Raw genomic sequence first — 14,635 nt, 5'->3', positions numbered from 1 at the left:
CAAAGGCAAAGGAAGACCTTTCTCTCTGTCTCTCTCTCTCACTGTCCACTCTGCCTGTCAAAAACAAAACAAAACAAAACAAAACAAAACAAAAAAAACCACCAAAAAAACAAATACGGTTTTTGTTTTTTTTCTTGTAAATTTGGGCCAAACTAATTTGGTGGCAAAATCTGACCTGACAGGTTGGGAGGCAATTTATAATTTTTTTTAAAAAAAGATTTATTTATTTATTTATTTATTGAGAGGCAGAGTTACAGAGAGAGAGGAGAGACAGACAGTAGGGAGAGAGAGAGAGAGAGATCTTCTGTCTACTGGTTCACTCTCCAAATGGCCACAATGGCCAGGGGCTGGGCAGATTTCAAGCCAGGCGCTTCTTCCAGGTCTCCCATGCGGATGCAGGGGCCCAAGGACTTGGGCCATCTTCCTCTGCTGCTTTCTCAGGAGCGTTGGCAGGAAGCTGGATCGAAAGTGGGGCAGCCAGGACTAGAACTGGTGTTCCTATGGGACGCCCATGATGCAGGCTGTGGCTTTAACCAGCTGTCCACAGTGCCGGCCCCTGAATTTTCTTTTCTTTTTTTTTTTTATTTATTTGATAGAGTTAGATAGTGAGAGAGAGAGTCAGAGAGAAAGGTCTTCCTTCCATTGGTTTATCCCCCAAATGGCCGCCATGGCTGGCATGCTGCACCGATCTAAAGCCAGGAGCCACGTGCTTCCTCCTGGTCTCCCATGTGGTGCAGGGCCCAAGGACTTGGGCCATCCTCCACTGCATTCCCGGGCCACAGCAGAGAGCTGGACTGGAAGAGGAGCAACTGGGACTAGAATCCGGTGCCCATATGGGATGCCGGCACCGCAGGCTGAGGATTAGCCTAGTGAGCCACAGCGTTGGCCCCAGCCCCTTAATTTTCAATCTTTATTGACTTTATTTGGTGTGAACAGGCCCATATTTTGGTGTTTTAATGGGTTTGATAACAGTTTGCTGAATCAAATAAACAGTCCAAATGCCCTCTGGGATTCAGGAGTAGACCCGGGGACCTGTGTAATGAGCATGTGTGTGTCCTGCTGTGTGGGGTGCAGGCCTCCTGCAGGCGGCTGGCTGAGCACTTCGCCCTACAAAGGGGTGCGTCTGCGGCCACTCCCCAGCAGTGGGCCGGAGTGCCTCAGCCGCTGTCTCCACGTCCGCACCACGCACCCACTGACTTCTCAAGGGAGGCTTAGGATCATGGATGATGATAATTTTTCCCCCAAAGCTTTATTTTACTTATTTTGCAGGTGCCCAAGCACATGGGCTGTCTTCTGCTGCTTTCCCCAGGACACCAGCAGGGAGCTGGATCGTAAGCGGAGCAGCCGGGACGCAAGCTGGCGCCAAGGTGGGATTGGGATTCCGTTTGCTTTTAGTCTCACAGGTTCTCTTCGTTTCCAGAGTTACTCAGGTCAGCATCTCTCCCACCCCCACCCCCGCTGTCCCCACCCCCACCCCCACCCCACCCCGCTGAGGCTGCTTCATTCACTTGCCCTGCAGTCGGAGGTTTTCGTCGCATTCTGCGTTCTGCTCTGGGACTCCCCAGTCTCCTGAGATTTCTTCGACAAGTGTATTCTTGAAGGCTCAGCCTTGTGTTGTGCATTTCTGGGGGTTCCACAAATGCATGCTGTCAGGTACTCTTCAGCAGACCGGACAGGCCTAGGGCTGCAAATATCCCCAGACCCTCACCTCACTGACTTTATCGATGCTTCCGTGTTCCACCTTTTCCAGTGTCATCTGCTTATCTCCTTAGGTTGACGTCTGTGTCTTGGCAATACACAGTACCGATGAACTCATATCTCTGTTGTTTGAAAGCTCATTCCTTCTAATTGCTGAATAGTATGTCATTATATAACTGTACCAGTTTTTTTTTTTTAAACATTTCCCTATTGAGGACACCTTGTTTGTGTCCAATTTTTGGAAACGATGAGTAAAGCTGCCATAAACACACGCATGTAGGTTTTGTGTGGGCATAGTTTTCAAACACACAAGAGCATGATTGCTGGGTTGAGTATGTTTAGCTGTCTCTCACTTTATTTTAAACATGACTTAATTTGCGTTTTGAATAGATAATTCGTGTGATTGGTATCAAATTCCAAAGTAAGCCTCCTCCTAGTTGGTATTCGTTTTCCTTGATTTCCCCTTTCCAGAGGCAGTCTCTGTTCTACTTCTTGTGATATTTTTAGATGTTAAATTATTCAAAACTTTGAAATCTAGAGAGGAGATGGCAAAGTCATCCTGAGCATTACATAACAGGCGCACCCAAGGGCCCGGCAGTCCTCGGGGGCAGCACTATCAGACGCTTTGTGCGCTCCGGGGGTGGGGGGCAGCAGGGTGCGGCCTCCACGGTCAGCCTCACTGTGCCACGACGGCAGCCGCCCGTGCTCTCTCTGACACTCGGTGGAAAGCTGCCAGTGTCTCAGAAAGCGAGGCCCTGACGCCGCCCAAGGGAGACTACGGTAACAAGCCCCGCCCCCGGGGCCAGGCAGCTTACACCGCGGGGGACGCGGTCTCCTGCTGCTCCGGAGGCTGGAAACCCAACACCGAGGTGCTGTCGGGGCTGACACCCGGTGAGGGCTCTCCTCCTGGCTTACAGGAACCTCCTGTGTCCTTGCACGGCCTTTCTGTTGTGTGCATGGAGGGAGGCAGGGAGGGAGAGAGAGAGGGAGGGAGAGAGAGAGAGAGAGAGACCTATGTCTCTTCAAGAGTCCTACTTCTACTGGATCAGGACCACACACTCTTGACCTCACCTAGCCTTAACGTCCCTCCTGAAGCCCCAGTCTCCGCATACAGGTGGTTACCCTGCGGGTCCAGTTTTCAGCATCTGAATGGGAGGAGTCAGGCCCCAAATTCTGCTACCGTGCATTGTACTTCTCTCGGCTTTCCACGTGCGGTACGCAGTTTGCCGGCTTGGCCTTTGGCCCCGCAGTGAAGATGCCACCTGGGATGCCCCCGTCCCATATCAGAGTATTTGAGCCCGGGTTCTGCCTCTGACGTTGATTCCGGCTTCCTGTTAGTGCACCCTCAGAGGCAGCAGAGCACAGCTCAGTAATCAGGGCCCTGTCTGCACGGGGAGAGATGAACCGTGTTCTGGGCTGCTGGACTCAGACTGCCAGGGGCGTTTGGAGTGAACTAGTAAAGGGAGGTCTCTCTGCCTCTCCAATAAGTAAAATAAAAAATAAAAATTATAATAAATTGCCAGGTTCACTTAAGAATATACTTTAAGTGTTAAAACTAAATTTTGGGGCTGGCGCTGTGGCATGGTGGGTAAAGCTGCCGCCTGCAGTGCCGGCATCCCATGTGGGTGCTGGCTCAAGACCCAGCTGCTCAACTTCTGATCCAGCTCTCTGCTATGGCCTGGGAAAGCAGTAGAAGATGGCCCAAGTGCTTGGGCCTCTGCACCCACGTGGGAGACCTGGAAGAAGCTTCTGGCTCCTGGCTTTGGATCAGCACAGCTCCGGTTGTGGTCAATTGGGGAGTGAACCAGTGGATGGAATATTTCTCTCTCTGCCTCTCCCTCTCTCTCTGTGTGACTCTGACTTTCAAATAAATAAATACGTGAAACTTTTTTTAAAAAAGAGATTTGTTAAAATGTGAAACTGCAGCGCGGGCAGTTTGGTGCAGCAGGTAAGATGCTGCCTGGGATGCCTACATCCCACATCGAAGTGTTTGCATTTGGTCCCAGCCTCACTCCAGAGTCCAGCTCCCTGCCTACCCGCGCCCTGGGAGGCGGTAGTGACAGCTTAAGCAGTGGCTCCTGCCACCACAGAGACGCAGATTGAGCTCCTGGCTTTTGGTCTCATCCTGGCACAGTCCTGGTTATCGTGGGCATTTGGGGCCTGAAGTGGCGGATGGAAGCTGGCTCTGTCTCTCTGGGGCAGGGGTGGGCCAGGACGAAGCCAGGAGCCAGGAACTCAGTCTGGGTCTCCTGTACCAGTGGCAGAGACTCAAGTACTTGAGCCGTCATCTGCTGCTTCCCAGGGGCAGCGGTGGGAAGCTGGATGAAAGGTAAAGGTGGGGGCTGGCGCTGTGGCGCAGTGGGTTAGAGCCCCAGGCTGCAATGCCAGCGGCCCACAAGGACACCAGTTCTGTCCCAGCTGCTCCACTTCTGATCCTGCTCCCTGCTCATGCTCCTAGAAAAGCAGTGGAAGATGTGGCCCAAGTCCTTGGGCCTCAGCACCCATGTGGGAGGAAGCTCCCGGCTCCTGGCTTCGGATCAGCTCAGCTCCGGACCTTGCGGCCATTTGGGTAATGAACCAGTGGATGGAAGACTTCTCTTTACTTTTTTTTTTTTTTTTTTTTTTTGACAGGCAGAGTGGACAGAGAAAGAGAGAAAGGTCTTCCTTTGCCGTTGGTTCACCCTCCAATGGCCGCCGCAGCCGGTGCGCTGCTGATCCGATGGCAGGAGCCAGGTACTTATCCTGGTCTCCCTTGCAGGGCCCAAGCACCTGGGCCATCCTCCGCTGCACTCCCGGGCCACAGCAGAGAGCTGGCCTGGAAGAGGGGCAACTGGGACAGAATCCAGTGCCCCGACCGTGACTAGAACCCGGTGTGCCGGTGCCGCAAGGTGGAGGATTAGCCTAGTGAGCCGCGGCGCCGGCCAGAATTTTCTAGGCTATGATTTTTTAAAAAAGATATATTTTATTTATTTGAAGGACAGAGTTAGAGAGAGAGGTAGAGACAGAAAGGTCTTCCATCTGATGGTTCACTCCCCAGATGGCTGCAATGGCCGGAGCTGCACTGATCCGAAGCCAGGAGCCAGGAACTTCTTCCAAGTCTCCCACGTGGGTTCAGGATCCCAAAGACCTGGGCCATCTTCTGCTGCTTTTCCAGGCCATAGCAGAGAGCTGGATCAGAAGTGGGAGATCGCAGAGACTGGGCCAACCCAGAGAAGGGAGGGAGAGCAAGGGAGGAGTTACTTACAGTTGGTCCAGCAAGGTCTGTAGTCAGCCTGGGGCACCAGACAGCTTCAATGAGCGAGGGGGCCTTGAACCCAGGAAGGGGAGGCTCTAAACCTCAGCTCCCAGGTTTCGGCACCATCTGTAAGGTGTCCGGCGCAAAACAGATCTTCCCAGGCAGACGAATCAATTAATTCACAGGCTTTTATTGGGGTTCTGCTCCCGGGCGAGGTTCCACGGCCCCAACAGAGCAACAGAGCTGGGGCTGGGCAAGTCGCCGCATAACCCCCCATAAAGCACAAGATCCTTGGTGTCTTCCACAAAGGAATGGCATAAATGGGTCCTAAATCAAGGGGGATTTAGAAGCAGTGGTCTAGGCAGTGAGTTTTGTTAGGCAGGAAGTTAGGTATGAGCTTGTGTGTGTGTGACAAAGGCCTCCGGAGAAGACTTCTATGTCCAGCATATGCATCTACATCTCAAAGTTATCCCGATAATGCTTCAGGGGCAGCCCGGTGTTCCCATCCTGCCCTGCCCCCTTCTACCTGATAACCTGCCAGGTGGGGGTCCCCGCCCCTTCTGCCGGACAAATCTTCCACAACCTCCCAGGTGCAGCCCAGTATCTGCATTTCAAACACCCTGCTCCGGATCCCCATTCTCTAGGGGGTCCTGCTCACCCTTCCTCAGAACCCAGGATGGCGCCAGCTAGGCTTCCTCCTGTCTGATACCTTCAGGGGAAAACTCAGATAGGAGTTTCTTAATATTTACAGCCATAAAATCCTTTGTTTCAGGAGGAAATGTGAGAAGACAGAGACCCATCTCCTTAAAAACCCCCGCCTAAATGTAGACCGGGCACTCTCTCTCAGGTCCTGTCTGGAGAGGTGCCCATCGGTTCTTGCGGATGTCCCTTCCCTAATAAACTTTGCTATTTTACCTCCCACTACTCTCTGTCTCACGCCCGAATTCTTTCTTGTGCTAAGACAAGAACCCTGCCATTTCTCCGGTAACAGTTTCACTTGGTTTTCTTCTTCTTTTTAAAATTAATTAATTTATTTGAAAGGCAGAGTTCCAGAGAGGCAGAGGGAGGGAGGGAGGGAGGGAGGGGGAGAGAGCGAGAGAGAGAGAGGGAGAGAGCGAGAGAGACAGAGACAGAGAGAGAGGTCTTCCATCCACTGGCTCACTCCCCAGTTGGCCGCAACGGCCAGAGCTGCACCCATCTGAAGCCAGGAGCCAGGAGCTTCTTCCGGTCTCCCACGTGGGTGCAGGGGCCCAAGCACTTGGGCCTTCTACTGCTGCCCAGGCCACAGCAGAGCTGCATGGGAAGTGGAGCAGCATGTGGGACGCTCGCACTGCAGACAGAGACTTCACCGGCTCCGTCACAGCGCCCGCCCTCGCCTGGTTTTCACTTGCACACACAGCGTCCTCGCACAGCACGAGGCCGCGTTCCCTTTTCGTCCAGGTAACACCATTCGCATCCCTTGGAAAAGAAACCCTCGGGTGGATCGTCTTGTGGGCGCCAGCAGCCTAACGACAGGGCGGCGTGTTCTCCAGCTCCCACTCCCTGAAAACCTGTGACCCAGCTCGAACGCACGCTCAGCCATCTCGCTGGATGTCTCCACACCTCTTGGATCTGCGTTCACTGCACATTTTTGTGAGTATCGTGTTTTCCGTTTTTAAGATACGCTTCGACAGACACGGGTGTATTTACGACGGATATGCGCATTAGCGTTCATCGTCGTCATTATTATTGTCTGACCAGTCCAGGCTGCTGGACCCCCACGCACCTGTGTTTTTCACACGACTGCACACTGGACTCCCTGCATGTGCGTGGACACACACGCTCGGCGTTTCTCTGCTTCTCAAGCTCCCCCACAGAAACCCACACAAACCACACGCACGCATTTGCCCTCGTTAAGAGCAGGGTCGCACGCTCCCAACAGCGGCTGGGGACACCCGGAGGGACGAGGCTTCCCGCACCACGTGACCAAACTCCCGCGATCACGTGACGCTGCCCTCGCCACGGCTCTTCCGCCCGCTTCAGACATGGCCGCCAGCCGGCCCTCGCACGGCTGCCACCGGCTTTCCTGCGCGTAGCAGCTTTGTCGGGTCCCAGAGCCGGCTCTTTCGGAGAGCGCTGTCCTAGGAAAAGCGCGGCGGGATCTTCGGGACGTGGCGAGTGGGGGCCGCTCGGGGTCGCGGGGCAGATCGAGGGCGGACCGGAAGTTCCGCGGGTGAGCTGTCCGGGGGAGCGGTTGGGCGCGCGCCGGAAGTGGCGGTCGGCGGTCCGCGGGACCCGCGGTGTGCGCGTCCCTGGGTGGCGACAGCGACGGCGACATGGAGCCCGGGGCTGCGGAGCTGTACGACCAGGCCCTGCTGGGCATCCTGCAGCACGTGGGGAACGTGCAGGACTTCCTGCGCGTGCTGTTTGGCTTCCTCTACCGCAAGACTGACTTCTACCGCCTGCTGCGCCAGCCGTCGGACCGCATGGGCTTCCCGCCGGGGGCGGCGCAGGCCCTGGTGCTGCAGGTGAGGCGGCCACAGGTGTGGGCCGCGCCTCCCTCCCGTGGGCGCGGCTGCGCGGTGGGAGGGGTGGGAGCCGCGGGCGGGGCGGGGCGGGGCGGGGCGGGGGTCGGGTGGTGGGGGGCGCCCCGCTGGCCGGGGGGTACCTGCGCGCTCGCCGGCCCAGGGCGGCCCTGGAGGGGCGGTTAGGGTCGCCTCCGGACTCGGGGTGCACGCCTCCCAGGCTGGGCTGGTCGCGAGTTGGGAGCGACCCGGCGAAGTTGGCACTTGCAGTAAGCGTGTACCGAGCGTGGTCCGCACCCGGCCGCCACGGGCGCGGCGAAGGTGGGCTTCAGGGGGCTCTGCAAGGCCGGCTGTGGGCCGGAGCCAGCTGGGAGGGAAGAAAGAAATGGGGGCTGAGGGCTGGGCGCCTGGCGCGCCGCGTGAGGCCCGCATCCCGCATCACAGCCCTGGGGCTCGAGTCCCGGCCGTGTTGTCCACTCTGCCTTCGTGCTGTGGGCAGCCGTGCTCGCCGGGTACTCGGACCCTGCCACCCAGGTGCGAGACTGGATGGCGACCAGCCCCCCCTGGTCTTGGCCTGGCCCAGCTCTGGCTGTTGCCGGCGCTTGGGGGGCGGAGCAGTGGATGGCAAATCCCTATCTCTCTCTCTCTCCCTCTCTCTCTCTCCCTCCCTCCCTCCCTCCCTAACTTTGAAATGATCAGTAAACAAATTGACGATGGAGAGAAACCGAGGCTTTGTGGGCGAGGTGGGACTGGGTGAGGCTGGGGGTGAGTGCTGGCGCAGCGCTGAGCCTGTGTGTGGGAAGCTGGGAGGCAGACGTGCTGTCGGTGACCCCTGGCGCGGTGCTGTCCGAGTCGCTGTGCCAGGTGCCCCAGCCTCTCAGGTGCTGCTTCCCTCGGATCCGGCAGGAAGGAGCTTGCGGCTTAGAGCGTGTGAGGAGTGTGTGGTTGTGGCCCGCGCAGCGCAGGCCATTCCGCATCCTTACCCGTGGCCTGGTGCCGTGGCAGCCACCAGGAGCTGGCACAGCGGCTGCCGGGAGGACCGGGTGACAGTGTCGTGGTGGTCTCGCAGCTGGTCTTCCCAGGGCTCCCGTGGGATAGGTAAGGGTGAATTTGGTGCACCAGTTAAGCAGAGTTAAGCGCTCTGGCCAAGAACACACAGAGCTGGAACTGAACACTCTGCACTGTCGGGTGGCCGTTCCGCAGTGGCATGGCAGTAGCTTGCAGAGAGGTGTGGAGGAGGAAGGAACGTGAGTCTGCTGGGTCCGTGTTTCCACCGTGGAGTGTCACTCTAACTCTGCACGCCGGCAGAGGGTGGTCTTGATCCTTGGATCGGGGATGGATGCGTCCGTTTATCTGGTGACTATTGACGAAGCACCGAGTCTGGCCTGACACGCTCACTCAGTAGATTTGTCGGCCAGTGAGTGTCGTGGGGGCGCGGCAGCAGGGACCCAGGCAGGGGAGGGAAGAGTCGGGGGATCCACAGTTGGAGGGACGAGTCTCCCCGTCTTTGTTCCAATATCTGGCTCCTGTGGGAGATAAGAATTCAAGACAGAGGCGAGGTTATTTAAAGGGAGAGAGTGAGTATACATTCAGGTATGAGTGTGGCGGCCCCTTGTCGAGAGGTGCTCACGAGGAGAGAGCGCGCGCGTGAGAAGGCTGGAAAAGGCCGCCCCACGTCCCGTGACCCCTTTTATGGGGTGGGATGGCCCCCTAAGTGAGTGTGCCCGTGTGCAGTGGGTGTGCTGTGGTGTGTGAGGGCGGGGAAGCCCCCTAAGTGAGTGTGCCCGTGTGCAGTGGGTGTGCTGTGGTGTGTGAGGGCGGGGAAGCCCCTAAGTGAGTGTGCCCGTGTGCAGTGGGTGTGCTGTGGTGTGTGAGGGCGGGGAAGCCCCCTAAGTGAGTGTGCCCGTGTGCAGTGGGTGTGCTGTGGTGTGTGAGGGCGGGGATGGCCCCCTAAGTGAGTGTGCCCGTGTGCAGTGGGTGTGCTGTGGTGTGTGAGGGCGGGGAAGGCCCTAAGTGAGTGTGCCCGTGTGCAGTGGGTGTGCTGTGGTGTGTGAGGGCGGGGAAGGCCCTAAGTGAGTGTGCCCGTGTGCAGTGGGTGTGCTGTGGTGTGTGAGGGCGGGGAAGGCCCCTAAGTGAGTGTGCCCGTGTGCAGTGGGTGTGCTGTGGTGTGTGAGGGCGGGGAAGGCCCCTAAGTGAGTGTGCCCGTGTGCAGTGGGTGTGCTGTGGTGTGTGAGGGCGGGGAAGGCCCCTAAGTGAGTGTGCCCGTGTGGCGTGGGTGCGCTGTGGTGTGTGAGGCCAGCCAGGGTTTCGTGGCAGGCGTCTCACGTGGGGTCTTCTGTATAGGAGGCCTGGGTGCATCATGGGGACGTGAGTACGCGGGGTTGGTGTGTGAGCTGCGGGGCTGGAGACAGAAATTGTAGACTACTTTCCAGCTCATTTGATCCTGACTCGCTGCCTGTTCTGGGCCCCATATCAATAATGATAATGTGGGCCTCTGCTGTGGCACAGTGGGTTCAAGCCACCACCTGCAGCGCCAGCATCTCTTATGGGCGCCGGTTCAAGTCCCTGCTGCTCCTCTTCTGATCCAGCTCCCTGCTGTGGCCTGGGAAAGCAGTGGAAGATGGCTCCATCCCTGGGGCTCTGCACCCACGTGGGAGACCTGGAGGAAGCTCCTGGCTCCTGGCTTCAGATCAGCTCAGCTCTGTCTGTTGGGGTCATTTGGGGAGCGAACCAGTGGATGGAAGACTTCTCTATCTGGCTCTACCTCTTTCTCTAACTTTTTCAAATATATAAAATAATTCTTTAAAAAAACAATGGTAATGCATTACCTGGCCTGTCACCAGGGTGTACCGGGGGGGGGAGGGGTGTAGTTGCAGGTAAGTGGAGTTTGAGGTTGTGCAAAGAAGGCTGGGCCTGGGGGTTATTGAGCTGCGGAACTGAGTCTTTCAGGAGGTGGGTCACTGGAGTGGCCAGAGGTGAAGGACATCTTGGGGGTGGTTCCAGGGACGGGCCGTGTCCCAGAGGCCAGCAGATGGCGGAGGGGCGGCCTGCTTTCTGGAAGAGGTTCTGAGCCATCAGCCTCGCTCGCTGTCCCCTGGCTGCTTTGGTTGAGAACGTCTGGGTGACTCCTGGCCACCTGCTCTTGTCTCCACTCCTGGCCACTTGCTCTTGTCTCCACAGAAGCCCGCTCGGCACGACCCTCGTAAAGGCCCTGTCACTGTTGCCAGGGGTCTTGTTGGGCGGTGGAGCCTTAAAACGCGCAGGCTGGGACCCGCTGCAGCCCAGCGCCGTCTCCTGACCCGACCCCTGCTCGTCCGCCTTTTAGGAGCTTTCTCTTCTCTGCCCTTGACTCCATGGCGGAAGACTCCGTCGCCGGGTCCCCCGCCGGTGCTGAGTGCCGGAACAGGAGGAGAGGCTCTGGGTGGGTGTGCCGGCCGCCCCGTCCTGGAGCTCTGACGTGTCCTGCTGGCCTGGGGAGTGGACCGTGGGCGAGTGCGAGCCCTTGGCCGCGGTGAGGTCTGTGTCTGTAAGTTAGCGGTGTTTGGAGGAGGAGGTGGTTCAGGAAGACGTGCCGTGCACTGCAGTTGATGACTACGTGAGAAGCACTGCGTGGAAGTCCCGCACCTGCGGGTCAGGGAGCCGGCCGGTCCTGTTGCTCAGGTGACGCACTGGGACATCTTGGGACAGTCCCTGCAGCTCCTGTCATCTGAGAGGTTGCTTGGAGGTCACACATGAACTGCGACTCTAGAGTGAGCATGAGAAGGTGTGGCTGTAGCAGGCCCTGGTGTCATGGAAGAGCTTTTGGGTGGCGCCGGTGGGCAGGCGCGCGGGGCAGGGCCACGGGCATCAGGTCTCGGGTGTAGGAGAGGGGCCTTGGTGGCTTGCTTTCGTGGTGTTGGGAAGATCTGGGTGCTAGGGGCAGGGTGGCCGTGAACGCACACAGGAAGTGCACTGAGGACTCAGGCTCCGCTGCGTGGGGCTGGGCCTGCTGCTGTCTGGCTTGCTTTCCCGTGCCTGCGCGGCCTGTCACTGGTCGGTGCCCCTTTCTCCTGGAGAGTCCCTTCAGTCCCTGAGCCTTGGTTCCTTTCCTCGTCTGTGGAGTGTCGACGCTGTCTTCCTCACAAGATTTTGGGAGGGTTTGCGAGTCGCTAGGAGCTTGGGCGTGGTTCTGTGCTGGCGCTCTGTGGCAGGCCCTGCTCCTGGGGTGGGACCCCGCCCACTTCCCAGGTCCGTGTCCGGATCCTTCCTTCCAGTGGGGTTGGAGCTTGGCGTCCCCGCTGGTTCCCCATGGGAGACCTGTCTTCTTGCACAGGGTCCCCTCCCTTCCTTCCCTCTCCCTGGATTTTCTCCCTGGGAAGTGCTCATCCCCTCCCGCAGTCTGACAGGGATCAGCGCTCTCTTAGGGCTGGGTGGGGGTCTGTCTGGTGGCACCTTGCTACCTTGCTGTTGTGACTGGGACCCAGAAAAGGGTAAGGGCTTGGCTACACACCAGGATTCTCAGGGTTTTTTTTTTTTTTTTTTTTTTTTTGACAGGCAGAGTTTGACAGTGAGAGAGAAAGTCAGAGAGAAAGGTCTTCCTTCCGTTGGTTCACTCCCCAAATGGCCGCCGTGGCTGGCGCGCTGTGCCGATCCGAAGCCAGGAGCCAGGTGCTTCTCCTGGTCTCCCATGGGGTGCAGGGTCCAAGGACTTGGGCCATCCTCCACTGCACTCCCGGGCCACAGCAGAGAGCTGGCCTGGAAGAGGGGCAACTGGGAAAGAATCTGGCGCCCCGACCAGGACTAGAACCCAGTGTACCGGCGCCGCAGGTGGAGGATTAGCCTAGTGAGCCATGGCGCCGGCCAAGGATTCTCAGTTCTTAGGCGGCAGGAACTGTCACTGGATTTTTTCTTTGCGTCCCTTGTGTGTAGGCACCCGATGGATGGTGGCTAAATGCCTGCGCTGTGTCTCCTTGGGGCAGAGAGGGTGGCGACATGTCAGTAGATCGGGTTGCATTTTGTCTATTGAGTTCAAGCATGTTTTTGTGCCTTTTTTTTTTTTAAAGATTTATTTATTTATTAGAAAGGCAGAGTTACAGAGAGAGAGAAGCAGGCAGAAAGAGATCTCCCATCTGCGGGGTCACTCCCCGAATAGCCACAATGGCTTGAGCTGGGCCAGTCCAGTCAGGAGCCAGGAGCTTCTTCTGGGTCTCCCATGCAGGTGCAGGGGCTTGAGTACTTGGGCCATCTTCTACTGCTTTCTCAGACCATTAGCAGGGAGCTGGATCGGAAGTGGAGCAACTAGGGTCTAGCCTGCGCCCATATGGGATGCCGGCATTGCAGGTGGTGGCTTTACCTGCTATGCCCAGTTGTGCCTTCCCGACTCGTAGTTCAGCGCAGTGCGTCGTGCAGTGTGAACAAGCTTGCCTTGGCTTGTCAGCTTTCAGTTTTGTGGATTTTGGAGCCCCCTGTTAACGACCATGTTCCCGTCGTCTTTTGGTGAAGTTACAGAGTGTTTTGGTGTTGCCAGTGAGAAACATTTTTGATCCCTGCCCTTGCATTCGCTGCCTAGAGGGTGCTGCCACGTTTCTGCAGAGTTTCCAGTCTGTGCTGAGCACGGCTGACGACTGCCTGGCTGCTTGGTTTTAGGTATTCAAGACCTTTGACCACATGGCCCGTCAGGATGATGAGAAGAGGAGGAAGGAACTTGAAGAGAAGATCAGAAGAAAGGAAGAAGAGGAGGCCAAGGCCGTGGCAGCCACTGCAGCTGAGAAGGAGCCGGTCCCCATCCCGGTCCAGGAAGTAGAGGTCGACGCCACCCCAGAGCTGGGCGAGCCACAAGAGGTGGAGAAAGCTCCGCCTCCAGGCCCGCAGGGGCCGGGGCAGGAGGTGGCCGGTGGCCCGGAGGAGGAGAGAGCTCCTGTAGCCGCTTCGGATGCTGCTCAAGTCCCTGCGGAGCCTCCAGCCAGCTCCAGGTATGTCTTTGTTTTTTCCTTTTTCTTAAAGATTTATTTATTTGAAAGGAACAGTTGACAGAAGAGAGAAAGAGAAGAAGAGAGATCTTCCATCAGCTGGTTCACTCCCCACTTGGCTGTAACGGCTGGAGCTGGGCCAGTTTGAAGCCAGGAGCTTCTACGTGGGTGCAGGGGCCCAAGGACTGTCTTCTCCGATCTCCCAGGTGCATTAGCGGGGAGCTGGATCAGAAGTAGAGCAGCTGGGACTCACACTGCACCTGCTGGGGCTGCCGGTGCTGCGAGCGGCAGCTTTGTCCGCTGTGCTGCAGCGCGGCTCCCAGGCAGGACTTCCTGCTCCGCAGCTTCCTTCGTGTGGACATCTGGTGGTCAGTGTTGGCACCACCTCCGTGCTTGGTCAGTGTTGATTGATGTCGTGATGTGTGCAGACTGCATGGTAAGCCTTCGGTTGCACAGGGTGGGTGCTCAGTGGCCTGAGTCCTCTTCATTATCTTCCCTGGAAAGGTGAGGTGACACCCGTCCACAGTCATAGACCCACGAGAGCACCTGGCTGCCCCCAGGCCTTCACTTGAACTCTGTGAGGCTTAGCCTTAGTGACTCAATTCTGGTTCTTGGTGTGTCTGTGCTGCTGGCCTGTGGGCCCACAGTGCCCGAGGTGTGGTGTCTGCCTGCAGGGGCGGCCTAAGGAAGGGCCCGGATGCGCATCCTGGCTCTGCCGCTTCCTGAGAGCAGGTGTTGGGTAGGTGGACCAAGGTGGTGGGGGAGGATGGTCTTGCACGTGGGGCTCTGAGGGGAGGAGCTGAGTTAGGCTTGGAGTCTGGAAGTAGAGGCGGAGGCAAGAGAGCTGATGTGTCCTAGAGAGCTGATATGTTCTAGCTGGAAGAGCTAACTTGCCGTATTATTTTTTTTTTTTTTTAAGATTTATTTATTTATTTGAGAGGCAGAGTTAGAGAAAGGTCTTCATCCTCTGGTCCACTCCCCAAATGGCCTCAATGGCCAAGGCTGGGCCAGGCTGAAGCCAGGAGCCAGGAGCTTCTTCCAGATCTCCCACACGGTGGCAGGGGCCCAAGCACTTGGCCCATCTTCCACTGCTTTCCCAGGCTCATGAGCAGGGAGCTGGATCAGAAGTGGAGCAGCCAGGGCTTGAACTGGCACCTGTATGGGATGCCGACACTGCAGGCAGTGGCTTAACCCATTGTGTCACAGCACTGGCTTCAAAGAACTTTCTTTAATGTTTCTTGTGTATATGT

The 14,635-nt window shown here is 57.3% G+C and overlaps 1 protein-coding gene across 2 annotated transcripts in view; it reads left to right on the top strand.

Moving 5' to 3' along the window:
- The first annotated feature begins 6,907 nt into the window (after nucleotides 1-6,907).
- NUDCD3 (NudC domain containing 3) overlaps nucleotides 6,908-14,635 on the top strand; it is a 100,107-nt gene continuing 92,379 nt past the window's right edge. For both annotated transcript variants that reach the window (XM_051853060.3, XM_051853059.3), the window contains exons 1-2: nucleotides 6,908-7,440; nucleotides 13,063-13,388. In XM_051853060.3, the coding sequence (XP_051709020.3) occupies nucleotides 7,249-7,440; nucleotides 13,063-13,388 (518 nt within the window). In that variant the 5' untranslated portion in view covers nucleotides 6,908-7,248. The remainder of the gene's footprint in view (nucleotides 7,441-13,062; nucleotides 13,389-14,635) is intronic.

The sequence above is a fragment of the Oryctolagus cuniculus genome, chromosome 16 (assembly GCF_051225735.1).
Source record: "Oryctolagus cuniculus isolate XC-2025 breed Fujian yellow rabbit chromosome 16, ASM5122573v1, whole genome shotgun sequence".
In the NCBI taxonomy this organism is placed as follows: Eukaryota; Metazoa; Chordata; class Mammalia; order Lagomorpha; family Leporidae; genus Oryctolagus; species Oryctolagus cuniculus.
This window is presented reverse-complemented; position numbering and strand designations above follow the sequence as displayed.